The sequence below is a fragment of the Ornithorhynchus anatinus genome, chromosome 8 (genome assembly GCF_004115215.2).
Source record: "Ornithorhynchus anatinus isolate Pmale09 chromosome 8, mOrnAna1.pri.v4, whole genome shotgun sequence".
Classification (NCBI taxonomy): domain Eukaryota; kingdom Metazoa; phylum Chordata; class Mammalia; order Monotremata; family Ornithorhynchidae; genus Ornithorhynchus; species Ornithorhynchus anatinus.
This window is the reverse complement of record NC_041735.1, coordinates 37,813,252-37,828,193: the sequence shown is the minus strand read 5'-3', so window position 1 is coordinate 37,828,193 and position 14,942 is coordinate 37,813,252. Positions and strand designations below refer to the sequence as shown.

The 14,942-nt window shown below is 42.1% G+C and overlaps 1 protein-coding gene across 2 annotated transcripts in view; it reads right to left on the bottom strand.

Annotated features, from left to right (window-relative positions):
- LARS2 (leucyl-tRNA synthetase 2, mitochondrial) overlaps nt 1–14,942 on the bottom strand; it is a 129,898-nt gene that overhangs the window by 75,007 nt on the left and 39,949 nt on the right. For both annotated transcript variants that reach the window (XM_029070826.1, XM_029070828.2), the window contains exons 6-7: nt 12,218–12,307; nt 8,994–9,137 (exon numbers count right to left, since the gene is read on the bottom strand). In XM_029070826.1, coding sequence (XP_028926659.1) covers nt 8,994–9,137; nt 12,218–12,307 — 234 coding nt within the window. The remainder of the gene's footprint in view (nt 1–8,993; nt 9,138–12,217; nt 12,308–14,942) is intronic.

Genomic DNA, 14,942 nt, shown 5'->3' with positions numbered 1-14,942 from the left:
GCATGAATTGCTACAATCATAAAAGGAAATTACACTGTTCTTGGCCTGATTCTTCTCTTCAGCTTATGTTAACAGTTTTATAATACTTTAAATTTTTCCAGATTGTTACAAATTGCTTATAGATCTAGATTCTCCCCAGATATGAATGTTAATGTACATTTTTTTTTGAGGAAGAGAAGCACTGTGGCTTAATCGCAGGAGCATGGGCTAAGGAGTCAGAGGTCATGGGTTCTAATCCCGGTTCCACCACTTGTCAGCTGTGTGACTTTGGGCAAGTCATTTAACTTCTCTGTGCCTCAGTTCCCTCATCTGTAAAATGGGGATTAAATCTGTGAGCCCCAAATGGGGCAACCTGCTTACCTTGTATCTACCCCATCCTTAGTACAGTGCTTGGCAAATAGTAAGCACTTAACAAATGCCATTATCACTATTGTTATTATTATTATTAATAACAACAATGACAATAATAATTGAAGCATCTGTTAAGCACTTACTATATGCCAAGCACTGTACTAGCTCTGTAGTAGACAGAAGATAATCACATTGGATACAGTCCTTGTCCTCATGAGGCTCATTAAGAGGGAAAATTGGTACTGAATCCCTATTTTACAAGTGAGGAAACTGAGGTACAGAGGAGTTAAGTGACTTGCCCAAGGTCACACTGTAGAAAAGTGGCAGAGCCAGAATTAGAACCCAAGTCCTCTGACTGCAGGCACATGCTCATCTTTATGAATTTACATTTTCTCAGATTTAAAAATTAGGTGAACATGTTTACCACAGTCATGTTTTTTTCAAGGTGGGTGCAACATTTCTAAATTTTCACTTAGGGAATTTTTCTGTCCTCCATTAATTCTCAAAAATAATGGCTATTAGATGTAGGCCTCCTTCCCTCCACCCTCTCTCACTCCACAGATTCTGAAAATTCCGCTCCAAAACAATGGGAATAAGACTGTGAGCTCGTTGTGGGCAGGGAATGTGTCTAATGTTATACTGTACTTTCCCAAGTGTTTAGTACAGTGCTTTGCACACAGTAAAAGCTCGATAAATACGACTATTATTATTACTTAATTGCCTCTGATGAGGACAATATGAGGTGGGACAAAATATAGAATCATAAAATCATAAAAGTTCTGAAGGTCTGGTTTTAGTATCACATGCAGACTAAAGGTATTTCCAACTGATGGAAAAGTTTGGCAGTAGAGAGAATTTTAAGAACAGGAGTTTGGTCTTTGCCATGTTGAGTTTTAGGTGGCTGAAGGACAAATATCAGACTCAGGAAACTAAGATTCTTTACTGACTTTGCCCTTTCCTACCCTGGTGTCCTTTTAAAAATTTGCAAAATGGTGATAATCAACATCTCTATCCACCTCTGAGGGATATTGTGGGGATTAATGAGATTAGGTCCATAAAGCCTTTGGAACCCAACGCATTATCAGGATTTCAGAGCAATGGTAATACAGGATTTAACTCCACTCAACTACTTACTCCGATGCCCTATAGGAAAACTGACAGCCCATTAGAAAGTTTATTAGTTCCTGTTCTTTGATTTACAACGATTTTCCTTCCTCTCATGAAATCTAATTAATGTGAACGTTTGTCTGCAATTTACACACACAGTGCACTCACAGAGGAATTGCATAGCAAGTGGAAAGCATGATATACTTTGGAAATTGGCGAAAACTGTCATGTCTCAAATCTTACTGCACCTCTAACTGTTCCTTCCCGGAATGGCCAATCTGTTACCTCTCCTAATGGCTCAAGTCTTGTACCGAATCATATTTCTTCAGCAGTGTAGCAGTGTCCTTGGTCTAAGCATCTGTCAGTAAGTGCAAAAGAAACTGAGGATAAGGCAATAGTCTGATCAATGGGTTGCAGTTTCCAAGAGGAAGGGCTATGCTAATTAGCAGGATGTTAGTGCCATGCTGGAAACAAGAGATTCAACGGAAATGTCGTTTCCCTATTCACACGAATGCTCTCACCTCAAATCCAAGTTCTTCAAACCAGCTGTAGATTAAGACTGGAGAAAAGAGGGTAAGGAGGAGGGGCTAGGGCAAAAGTCTTTTAATAATAATAATGATGGTATTTGTTAAGCACTTACTATGTGCCAAGCACTGTTCTAAGCACTGGAGGGGATACTCGGTAATCAGGTTGCCCCATACGGGGCTCACAGTCTTAATCCCCATTTTACAGATGAGGGAGCTGAGGCATAGAGAAGCCAAGTGACTTGCCCAAGGTCACAAAGCAGACAAGTGGAAGTGGCGGGAATAGAATGCAGGTCCTTCTGATTCGCAAGTCCGTGCTCTTTCCATTGAGCCAGGAGGACTGGGTAGTGGTCCAGAGAAGCAGTGTGGCCCACTGGATAGAGAACGGGCCTGGGGGTCAGAAGGACCTAGGTTCTATTCCCGGCACTGCCACCTGTCTGCTCTGTGACCTTGGGCAAGTCACTTTGCTTCTCTATGTCTGTCACTTCATTTCTAAAATGGGGATTAAGGCTGTGAGCCGGGCCCGTGTCCAAACTGATTTCCTTGTATCCATCCCAGTGCTTAGTACAGTGCCTGGCACCTAGTAAGCACTTAAGTACCACAATTTAAGAGAAGGGAAGACAGGACTGGGAGTCAGAAGTTTCCATGCCTATAGGATAGGAAAGATTTTACAGCTAAAGGGGAAACCCAAGGCAAAAAGACAGTAGACTGCCTTCTCTGAGAGTATTATCTGAGAATGGTTACCAATTGTAATGGACTCAAATCTGTATGTGCGTGTGTGTATACAATTTTATTTATTCTGATTTGACTGTTTGTGAATAGTCCTGGGTTTGACTCCCCATTCCAGTGTAAACGCCTCAAAGGCAGGGAATGTGCTTCAGTTTCACTTCCCTAGGGCTTAGTAGAGTGCTTTGTATTCAGGAAGTAATCAATAAACCCTAATATCAATGCTACTCCTTCTATCTACCACCACCATCAATCTCCTGCCAAAGTTAGAGTACAGCACTGGAAACTAAGTGGGGAATGAACTGAAGTACAATCCACCAATTTGGTAGCTACGGATTATTACTATTAATCGTATTTATTGAGCGCTTACTCTAATGACTACCAATTTTCCTGAACGTGTAAAATGTCCTCCTGGTGATCCAGAATCAACACCTTTTTCTCCATATCCCTGCCTTCCCCTTTTGTCTTCAACCTCACAGTCATCCTTGGCTGTTAACAAGTGAAGTGTTTCATTACCCCCTGAATTCTCTTTGTTTTCTGCAGTTCAGGTCTAAAAATCTGTCTTGCTATATATCAGGCCAGAAATACTGCCCACAAAACACTTCCCACACATCTGTACCCAAACTAATTCACCCCTTCAGCTACTCCTGCTCTAATTATCCTCCACTGGGGGGAAAAAGTCTGAGATCATCTCTCAATAATTCAAAGGCAAATTATGAAAAAAATGACATCCAGGAGCCTTAATAACACAATTTACATTTCAGGGATTCTTGAAAGTTTCTGGATAATTCAACACCTATCCATCTTAAGTATTATGATTACAGTTAAATTAAAGGAATGTCTCATCCAAATAGGTCTGCAAAAGAAAGAAAACTTTGCAGTGGTTTTTCATTGCGGTGTAGAAATTCATGTGGGCACACATGTGAGTTGAACAGGTCTAAACATACCATACAAACTTACTTTCCTCAGATAGTGGAGAAAGGTCAGACAGGGCACCTTTCATTCTAACTTGACCATCTGTACCACAGGATGGAATTCTTGGGGATGCCAAATTTTTTAGTCATTATTAGAGAATAGCAGAGAAGAGGAAAGAAAAGAGGAGTGGGGTGTTGCCTAGTGGATAGGACATGGGCCTGCTAGTCAAAACGACCTGGTTTTAATCGTGGCTCTGCCACTTGTCTTCTGTGTGACTTTAGGCAAGTCACTTCACTTTCACTTACCTGGTGTGTAAAATGTGGATTAAGACTGTGAGCCCCTCGTGGGACGGGGACTGTGTCCAACCTGATTACCTTGTATCTAACCCAGAGCTTAGAACAGAGCCTGGCACAAAGTAAGCTCATAACAAATATAATAATGATGACGATAATAATAACAACCAGCCCACATCTACTAAGGAGTCAAATTGCTTTGGATGACCTAAAAATATCACCCCTACTTCTCTTACAGCTGTTGTGTGCAAAGATCACTTCTTCTGTGGTGCATTTTGGTCTGAGGTCATATTTTAATTCAGGGAGTACATGGTTAATTACATTACAAGACCAAGAGGATTCTGGCTAGGACCTCGCTGGAAGTAGAGAACAGTGAGATGGTTGGGTATTTTCCACTTTTCTCCTTAAATATGGTTATTACTCCATCATCTTTTAAGTTGCATGATATTTCCTCAGTTTCCGTATGTTGAGGAAAAGTCAAAATAGACCCATGCCTTCCCTCTTCTCCAAAACCTTCAAAGGATACCTGTTCATCCTGCATCAAGCGGAAACAACTAACCGAACTTTTCAGGTAGTCAGTGGACCTTCCCACCACAAATCACCTTTTTCTGCAGTTCAAGTCTTTCCTCTCAAGCTAACCTAATAACTGGGCCTCATTCTTGCCTCTCTCACTTCTAAATTCCTGCTCACGCTCTCTCCCCAGCATAAAAATCCTACCCACTTCAAATCCCCCACATCACTGCTCTCTCCATTTTTAAAGCCTTTCTGAAATCCCGAAAACCTTACCCAATTGACCTCTCGGCCTCCCCACCCCCACCAAATTATAATCTACAATTATCATTTCAAACCCGTCTGAATCAATTTTGCATCTGTGTACTCACAATCACCCCCAGCACTTCTGTACATACTAACTTACACACCCTAAAATTTAAGGCCTGGCCTGCAAAAACAATATCCACTTCTCCTACGTTCTCCTATATCCTAGTCAGTAATGAGAGCGAAGCACTTTTCGGGGGTGGTATGCTAGGCAGACCTATTCATGCTGGCTTTCAGCAGGGTACTGTTCCCAGACACATGCAAGACTCAGCTGGAGTCCCTCCTGAATTCTCTGGCAAGAGCTGTGGAGCCGGGAAAATGTCCCACTGCTGGGCAGTGACTCACCAGTTAATTAACAACTGGCCATCAGAGTGGCCCAATTGCATCTGTGAAAGTCATGGTGACTAGGTCACCATCAATCCCTTGCTCACCCATTCCCTCCTGCCTGGAACCCCCTCCTTCTTCATATCGTGACAGACCACCTCTTTCCCTATCTTCAAAACCCTACTAAAATCCTATCTGCTCCAGGAAGCCTTCCCTAACTAATCTTTCCTCCATTCTTACGTCCTTACCCACTAAGCCCTTTGAAATCCTCTCCCTACCCACCACATTTCAATCAGTCAATCAATCAATCAACCAATGTATTTATTGAGTTCTTACTATGTGCAGAGTACTGTACTAAGTCCTTGGAAGGGTACAACAGAATTAGCAGACACGTTCCCTGCCCTTAATGAGCTTACACTTATGTACAATTTCGTATTCACTGTTGCTATCTGTAATTTATTTTAATGTCAGTCTCCCCCACTAGATTGACTATCAGCAGGAACCGTGTCTATCAAATCTACTCTACTCTCCTAGTACTTAGGACAGTGCTCTGCTCTCAGGAAGCGCTCAATAAATACAATTGACTGACTGACTGAGAATGCCAAGTAGAGGTATCCCAAAAGGGGCAGGCGAAACTAAAATCTAAAATACCCAGACTGGAAGAACAGAAGTTTGTTGCTCCACGAATGAAAACACACAATTCCATTTTATATTTTTCAGGGTAAATAAACTGTTAACATTCAGCAGAAAGCTTTTTCGATCCATCTGCGTAGCAGTTCTGAGAGCACCAGGCAAGTCTCCATGGTAACTAAACATATCTGCTGAAGAGCCTAAAAAGCAGATTACAATTTAAATAATAATGCCCAACACTTAGGTGAGTACCTTTTTACCATGGACAACTGTCAAAACAAAAGAACTAATTGAGTTTACTTTTATAAAAATGCCTATTAAAATGTTACTTGACAAGGTTTCCTTAAATTGACCTGACATCCAGCAAATATAAAGCAAAAAAAAATGCAGAAGAAAACTTCCAGACAATCCAAAGAGACAACAAACATAAACTTCAACTGCCAACCTGACTCAGTAGGTCACCATCTCCTTTGCTGCTCTTGTCTATGAGTTGTTAGAGGCGATTTTCCACCGTTACATACTATTTTGTGCTTTATTATTGCACTTTATTTTAAAATGAAGTGAGGAAACCAGAAAGCTTGAAAAGTGGAAGCTTTGAAACACCCGGCCTCGAGCGTGTATCTTTTTCACCTAATGATCCTGGAGGCCAAAAATGGCCATAAGCCAATCGGTTCAAATGAAACCCAGTGTGGGAGTGGCCACAAACCATTTTTGCCTAATGTTGAGTTTCTTGTTGGGGCAGTAGGTGTTTCAGGCTTTTGTTGAAAACCACCCACGGTGCAGATCTCAGCATCACATGTATTTACTCATTCATTTGATCATTTTTATTGAGGGTTTACTGTGTGCAAAGCACTGTACTACTCACTTGGGAGATTACAATACAACAATAAACGTGACTGTCCTATGCTCAGAGGAAAGCATCTTGGAAACTGAATCTGTCATTCGTGATCCCTCCGCGACAGGACTGAAGCACAAGAGGGCTGGGCCGTCTGCTGCCAAAGTCGATGTTTAGACTTACAGGGACAAGTCAAAACCAAAGATCTATTCTGAATTCTTTCTACTTCTTGGGCCTCCGTTTCCTCACCTCCAAAAAGGGATAAAACAATAATCATTTCGTGCTTAAACAGAAGAGCTATATAGAGAAACAAAATATATAAAGCAATTGCAAATCAATCAATGGTATTTATTGAGTACCTTCAGGGTGCAGAGCACTGTATTATGTGGGTGGGAGAATACAGCACAGCAGATGTTCCCTGCTCTTAATGAGTTTACACTCTAGTGGATTGTGAATGTTCAAATCATCATGTATATCTTGTCTACTACTAAGGGACTTCATTTCCTGACAATCAGTCCTCAGAGGCCTGACTCTGATGTATGTACACAATAAGATCGTGTGGCCAAAACTCATACACCCCAGAGAATCTGGCCTAGAGAAGCAGGGTGGCTAGAGAAGCAGCGTGGCCAGAGAAGCAGCGTGGCTCAGTGAAAAGAGCACGGGCTTGGGAGTCAGAGGTCATGAGTTCGAATCCCGGCTCTGCCACTTGTCAGCTGTGTGACTGTGGGCAAGTCACTTCACTTCTCTGTGCCTCAGTGACCTCATCTGTAAAATGGGGATTAAGACTGTGAGCCCCACGTGGGACAACCTGATTCCCCTGTATCTACCCCAGCGCTTAGAACAGTGCTTGGCACATAGTAAGCGCTTAACAAACACCAACATTAGTATTATTATTATCCCCCCAAAAATCTTTTAACCAGAACAGCAAAGAGGCATTTCCAAAGCAGGGTGGGGAGGGGCTTCTGGTGAATGGCGGTAGCAAGCAAGAAACAGCTCCTGCAGCGTGTGGGGGTGGTCAGGTGCCCCATCCCTCCCTGCCCGAGAATGAAGGCTCCATGTGGGCAGGGAATTGAGTCATTTCGTTATTGTGTATTTCCCAAACTCCTACTATAGTGCACCGCACCTAGTGGGTACTCAGTAAAACCTCTATCACCACTGGGCAGGGGAATTGCCGCTGCAACGGAAAGCACTCGGGCAGTGCCGGGGTGAAAAACGAGCCACAAAACATATGACACATAGATATTTACTGCAAGCACACTGCGAGTGCAGAAGAGCTTCATTTTGGCTGCTCCTGCACTAGGCGATTACTTATAGCAGTGAAATCCAACTACATACAGTTCTCGAGGTTTGGGAGAGGAGAAAATAATCCAGTAAGAGGTACTGCCTTCATCTCCTGCTCCTGGAAGAATCCCCAGCAAGCCAGCAGCCACTTCTACTTCATCCCCTTTCCCTGCTTTGCCACACACACGGAGGGGAGAGTCACCGGGGCATAGGCTCATCAAATTTACAATAAAAGAAACTGGAGTTGGTTCCAAACCCAGCTCAGACACCCATATGGGTGTGGCTCCGAGAAACTTATTCACCATCAGACAAGCGATGTTAAACAAAAACGGAATGCTTACCCTTAAGCATTTAAGTAAAAAAACAGTGATGATACATATGAGAGAGCAAAAAAGTTAAGTGTTTTTCAACTGTCTTGGCCCCTAAAAGTGAAAGCAGGGCAAGGAATCCTGATCCTTGGATGTGAGTGAGTAACCGACGTAGGGGCTTTAACAGATGAGAAAAACAGCAAAATGAAATGGGCCCATAAATGAATACATCTTTTTTAAAACTAATGGAAAATCAGATCCCCCCACTGACCACTGGCTGAACACTTCAGAAGACGCGGTTTCTAAGAACACATTCAATTCAATTCAATCATAGTTGCTGAGCACATACTGTGTGCAAAGTACTGTACTAACCCCGGGGGGGGGGGGGGGGCGGTACAATATAACAACAGACACATTCCTGCCTTCAACAACATCTGCTGAGACATGATTCCCACCCATTTTACAGACTGCACAGAGCCTACAACCCTGCCAATGGATTAGAGCATGAGAACGAGAGAGTAGCCACCCAATCTCCAAGTCCAATGCACAGTGAAAAGCAGAAATTAATGTTATGGAAATGACGGCAATTTCATTTCTTTAGCTAAGCAGGTGAAGAATTAGCTTTGGAACACAAAAACACAGCCATTCTTAGGGAAGTGGCAGGAGGAATGAAGAGACTTTTTTTCTTTTAAACCAAAAGGGTCCTCTCTGGCCTGATTCTGTTTTGCGACTCCATTGCGATAGGTGCTAGCTCATCCGGAAGCAGTTTCTATCTCTGGACCAAAAAATTCACAAGCCCAGCAAGTCCCACTTTTGGCGGTTAAGTGACCCTGAAAAAGGCTTTAATGAGCCACAGATCGGCTCCACAAACCCACGCACTCACCTTTGCGTAAGTGGTTGTTTTAATAAACCACTGTCTAAGGTACTTCTGCTCCACTTTTGCTCCCGAACGCCACGAACAGCCGTTTTCATCCACTTGCTCATTAGCTAGGACTGTCTGATCCACTGGGTCCCAATTAACCAGGGCCTGAAAAAATCGGGAAGCCAAATGAACAGTTGTGGTGCACGTTGTATACGGAGGCAACTTTTCAGACTTTCTCAGGAGTCGCTACTGCTCAAGGAGGTTTACAAGTCGTGGAGCTCTGTTTTCACTGTAGAAAGGAGTCCACTGGTTTCAGGGAAATAACTGACTGGCCATAAAGGCCTAACAGGACTCAAGGCACGGGGCATTAAGGGATTTAAGTACTGTACTCTCTTCCCCTTTCGCCACCTGCTTCAGAGCTCTGCTTACCGGTGGTGTTTATTGAGCATTTACTATTTCTTCGTCTCATCAGAAAACAGTGTGGCATGTGGGAAAATTCTGGAAAGGAGGGGCAGCAAAAATCTGTTGGATGAAAGATTATGGAGGAAAAAATTTCCCAAATATTCCCACAATTCCTTGTTACATAACACGACAAATGGAGGGAAAAAGCTAAGACCAGTTGACCAGACTGAACACCACAATGACTCAGATCCTTCCAAGGTCTAAGTTTCTCAATGGTCCTAAATTGGGCTCCACTAGTTTTGGCATTAACTTGGTCAGGATTTTAGGGCCCAATTAATTCCACAGCTCTGAGCCAAGAAGCCCAAAGTGCCTAAATCACAAATTTACCACTTCTCAAGTTACTCTTTCTAGATTCTAACTAGTAAGCAAGTGCTTTGAACTTTGTTCTTAAAGGAGTACTCTACTACCAGGTACCCTAGTATCCTTAAAGAGTTCACTCAGCTTCCAATGTTGTCTGATTTACAACTATTACAAAACTTAGGCACTTGAAGATCTGGTTTAAGGTATACTGCTTCTGAAAAGTTAATAAACAGCCCCTATGGGAGTCCTCTCCTAAAATTACACTGTCCACGAAAAGAGCCAACCTGCCCTGTATCTCAAGGGAGTGAATTTACAGCAATCAAGAATAACCCAAATGACAATTATTATTGCATTATAGGGTGAGACCACAAGATATCAGTCTTACCAAAATTCAATGTGCTTCTACATATTACTGTTTGAAGCAGAAATTCGGCTTCTCTAGCCATGAAGCCCTAATGCCCATCATCTTTATTATCTCTTGTTTCACACTGCTTTGTGCTTCCACGGTTTCATCTTTCCTTTGGTGTGTCCGCAAATCCCTCCCCTTCCCATCACTATTTCTTAGATGGCTAACTCCTTGGGGGCTGGGGACAGTGATCTCCTTCTTATTTGTGTATTTTACCCCTGTGCTTAATACAGTGCTTTACACACAGTAGGTGCTTAATGAATACTCTTACTACTGAAAACTGGGTTCCCAAGAAAGACCATACATGTCTGAACATAGAATAAGTCAAAAACAAAGCATAGCAGGAAGACATCTTCTAGTTGGCTAGTTCCTTTGGGGAGTAAACTGAAAGGGATTTCATTACTCGACAATATTGCCTTTTATATTACATAAAGAGGAAATAATCCAAGGACCAAAAAAATTGCCATTCAATGGGCCTCTCAGCAATAGATTTATATATTAATATATAGATATAATAGGTGCATATATATATTCCTTGAAGGGAAATCCAACAGGAAATTCGGTTCAAAAGATCACTTCTACCCCCATAAGAATTCTCTGGACTTCACCCAACAAGGTGGATGGGACATGGGTGAGGATGGGAAGAGAGGGCATGTGAACCAGGGCATAATTAATGTAGTTTTAAAATTTTAGTGAAAATCCTCTAATCCTTCTCCCCCTGGAGGACATAAAACTTCCTGCATGCTATTATTCTCCAGTGCACAATCACATGCTCAATGAGGATGATAATAACGACACATTTAATACGGTAACAACTTCAGCTATTTTTAAACCAACTGAAAAATTAAAAACTCCACCATAGGGAATGTTTCTTGGGAAACAAATGAAAAATTATGGGCTTCAAAAACACTTTCGGCGTGAGGATATTTCAGGCATTAAACCCATTTTATAATCCCAAAGGGTCCACAGTTTGACGAATGCTCACGCTGATGGCACAACGCTAGAAAGTGTATTAATCAACACGTCTGCAATTTGAAGGCTCTCATTGCTGAGAAACAGCCATTCAGTGGCATCTGCAGCCAAACTAATTATACCACATCAATAACACTGAAAAACCAAAATTACTATATACACAGAACATTTATCATTCCTCACTAATATTTACTTGGAAAATAAACACCACAGTCCATTGAATTGAAGCTGGAGTTTTCTTTTGAATGATGCTACTCTCTACCCCCAGGCTACCCAGCAGCCTTACAAATCTGGCAAGCTCTTTGGTGTCCAAAATATTCTAGAGGTGAGGCAGGGGACCCAGGTGTATCCTCTTTAGCCTGCAGCTCCGGATTTGCTGGGTGGGCTAAAAAGCGTACAACCCCCCCCCCCACCTCCTCCCACCTCAAATCCAGCCCTGTTGGCAAGTGGGGAAGGACAGGGCAATGGGGAAGCTGGATCAGATTGAACCCCACCCTACTGTCGAAGACTGTGTAAGGTCGATGTGGGCAGGGATGTTTCTGATACAGTCTGCTCTCCCAAGCATTTAGTACGGTGCTCCGCACACAGTGAGCGCTCAATAAATACTGAATTATCCCAATTTTCTGTTTTAAAAATAAACTGGCTAACTGAAAATTCACACAGACAACATTCAGATATGCGAGAGTTCACTGTCGTTCTCAATAATGCTCTGGCCCACAAATTTGCATTAGCTCCATCCCCTCTTAGAAATGCCAATCCTTTTTCCTTCCCAGCAATTACAACTATTCATACTGCTCCCCATATTATTACAAGCCTCTGCCCAAAGCAAATGCACTTGAAATTCCTCCACAAGCACATATTTCCACGAAAATCCAACAAAAAAGTCACTAGGGAGGAAGGATATATTCAATTTCCTTCAAGCCTCCTTCTGATTTATTTTAGACTTTACGTATTTGGGGCCCCTGCTTATTTCCAGGCTTGTAATCTAAACACATGTTTCTCATTTAACTTTGGTGTCCCCCGAGAAGCCAAAAAAGATATATTTCACAACGATGTGTAACCCACATCCAGCCTATACAACACACTGAGGTCCATGTTACCTTACCTCCTTTTGATAGGCTAACCCAGCTTCATATAGTTTAATAAAGAGGTACTGCGTCCACTTATAGTAATCTGGCAGACAAGTGGTTATTTCCTGCAAAGAAAAGACAAATGGGGAAAATATAAGGAGAGTAATTGGCAAACTATTCAAAACTGTTCTCCATGAATACAGTACCCATTAACAAGAGTTATTTATCATATACATCAGCCATAAAATTCGTTTTAGTGAATCAATCAGTCCACAAAAATATTTCCCATCCTAGAAAATTTTCTACCGCCCTCACCAACCCCAGGCCAATTTTATATCTGGGGAAACCAACAATTTCATTATGAATGAACCTAATGATGACTGTTATTTTTCTTTTCATGGAAATAGCAAATAATAGCACACCTAAAGAGCAAACCTCCACAGACTTAGGAACAATGGAACATTTATGGAAACAATTGTTATCACCTCCCAATTATTTACCATCTTGCTTATTAAAAAGGTTGTAATACATTATGGTAGTTGAAAAGAGGAAAACACATCCGCTTTGTTATTGCCTGTGGTCGCATTTTGAAAACATGCCCTTTCTTGTTATTAATATAAATGGACTCCTAGAACTCCGTTAGTCTCATTATATTCCATTATACCGGGCTAGCTGATATCCATTATCACTATTAGGTGTCAAAAATATTATTTGACATAATGGGGAAAATGATGTGCTGTGTTGCAAATTCAATTTCTAAATAAAATAGTCTTGCCAAGTTTGATTGTAATGTATCTGAAATCATACTTCAAAGGCTAGTTAGGCAATAGCTTGTCAATAAAATTGAAACTTGGGAAACAAAGTTACCAGAGCAACAAAATCATCCCAAACTACAGTCGTCTACTTGATGGCACTCCCACATAAAGTAAAAGTGGCTAAATAATAAAAAGCATAATGGTAATTATGATGCATCCCTTGACTGTATATGGCTCCTTTTCTTTGAAAGCTTACGGCTGATACAAAACTGACAACACTAGTTGGGATGTTATTTCAAAAACATAAATATACCTTTTGCAACACAGATAACCAGGACCGTAGTATTCTGTAATCAAACACAGATGGAGTTGCGATTTCACGTGCAGTATAAGGTTATGTATGGCATTTGTTATGGATGAAAAGATGCCAACTCAAGATGGGTTCCTAAGCCCCTATTTTCAGATCATTCCTGCTGTCAGTCAGTCAATCATATTTAAGCGCTTACTATGTGCAGAGCACTGTACTAAGCACTGGGGAGAAGACAATACAACAATAAACAAACTCATGCCCTGCCCACAATGAGCTTACACTCTACAGGGGGAGACAGACATTAATATAATGAAATTGCAGATATGTACATACGTTCTGTGGGGCAGGGAAGGGGGATAAATATTGGGAGCAAATCCAGTAAAGACAGTACATGGTATTTGTTACTGTTAGGGGGATTCTTCATAAGATAAATTCATACCCTGATTTAGTTACTTAGAACCCTGTGAAAAGAGGCACTTTGGAAAGAAATTTCTCCCTGGCACTTCTTGATTCAGAGCTCGATATTCTGGGGCCATTGTGAAAAGGCAGGGTGCGTCAAAAGAACATATGCTGGAGGTTGAGCTGGAGCCATTCTCCAGCCATTCTCAGCGTGGCTCAGGTCCTGAATCGATGGGTCAAATGACCACGCCAACACGATGCATCAATCAATCGGTCGTATTTACTGGACACTTACTGATTGCAGAGCCCTGTTCTAAAGTGCTTGGGAAAGTAAAATATAACAACATTGATAAACACGTTCCCTGCCCTCAACGAGGTTACAGTTTAGAGGGGGAGATAGATGTGAATAGAAATACATGATGGCTATGTACATAACTGCTGTGGGACTGAGGGAGGGGTGAATAAAAGGTACAAATTCAAATGGAAGGGTGACTCAGAAGGAATGGGAGAAGAGGAAAATGCAGGGCCCAATTGGAGAAGGCTTCTGTGCAATCTCTTTCTCTCTCCTTTTCCCTCTCCTTCCCACAGAGAACAACACAACAATTTTCAAGCGGAATCAGAGCTTCCAGCCAAACAAAGAGCATTCTCTGGGGCCCTCCTGACTGTGGGCCCCAAATATACGACCCCTAATAATAGGGACACAACTCCATTGATCACGTAGGAACCTCAGTCCCCACCTGAAGGAGAAATCACTTCTTTTCCAAGATCCAGGACAGAGACAGATTGGGTCAATTGTAGCGAGTTAATTCACATGGATGGCGGGGCAGCTCCAAACCTTCTTCCCCACCTCTCTCCCACCAGTGTCAGGATCCTACTGTCCTGGACCACACTGGAACAGGTCCCAGAGGGAAATTCCCAAGACCAGAGGAAGTACTGCTTGGGTTCCAAATGGCATTTTAAGAAGGCTGTATGTTGGGTTGGTTGAAGGGGAGGGTTTCTTCACCCCCTGAGAAATGTAACTCATACCCCAGTGATTGTGCTCCAAATCAATATTAGAAAATCTCATCAAGGTCTTCTCTGGACAGTGCAAACCAAAGGACACTGTGATTCAGCAGGGCAAAGCTCAGTTGATGGTCAGTTAGGGTGAGCGGGAACTTATTAAGGGCACATACACTGGAGAGGCCTCTGAAATATTACAAAATCTTGTCAAGGCCTTCCCTGGGCAGTGCAACCCAAAGGACACTTTGTGATTCAGCTTGAGGTAAGGAGACCAATAAAGTTTCAGGAATCTAACTA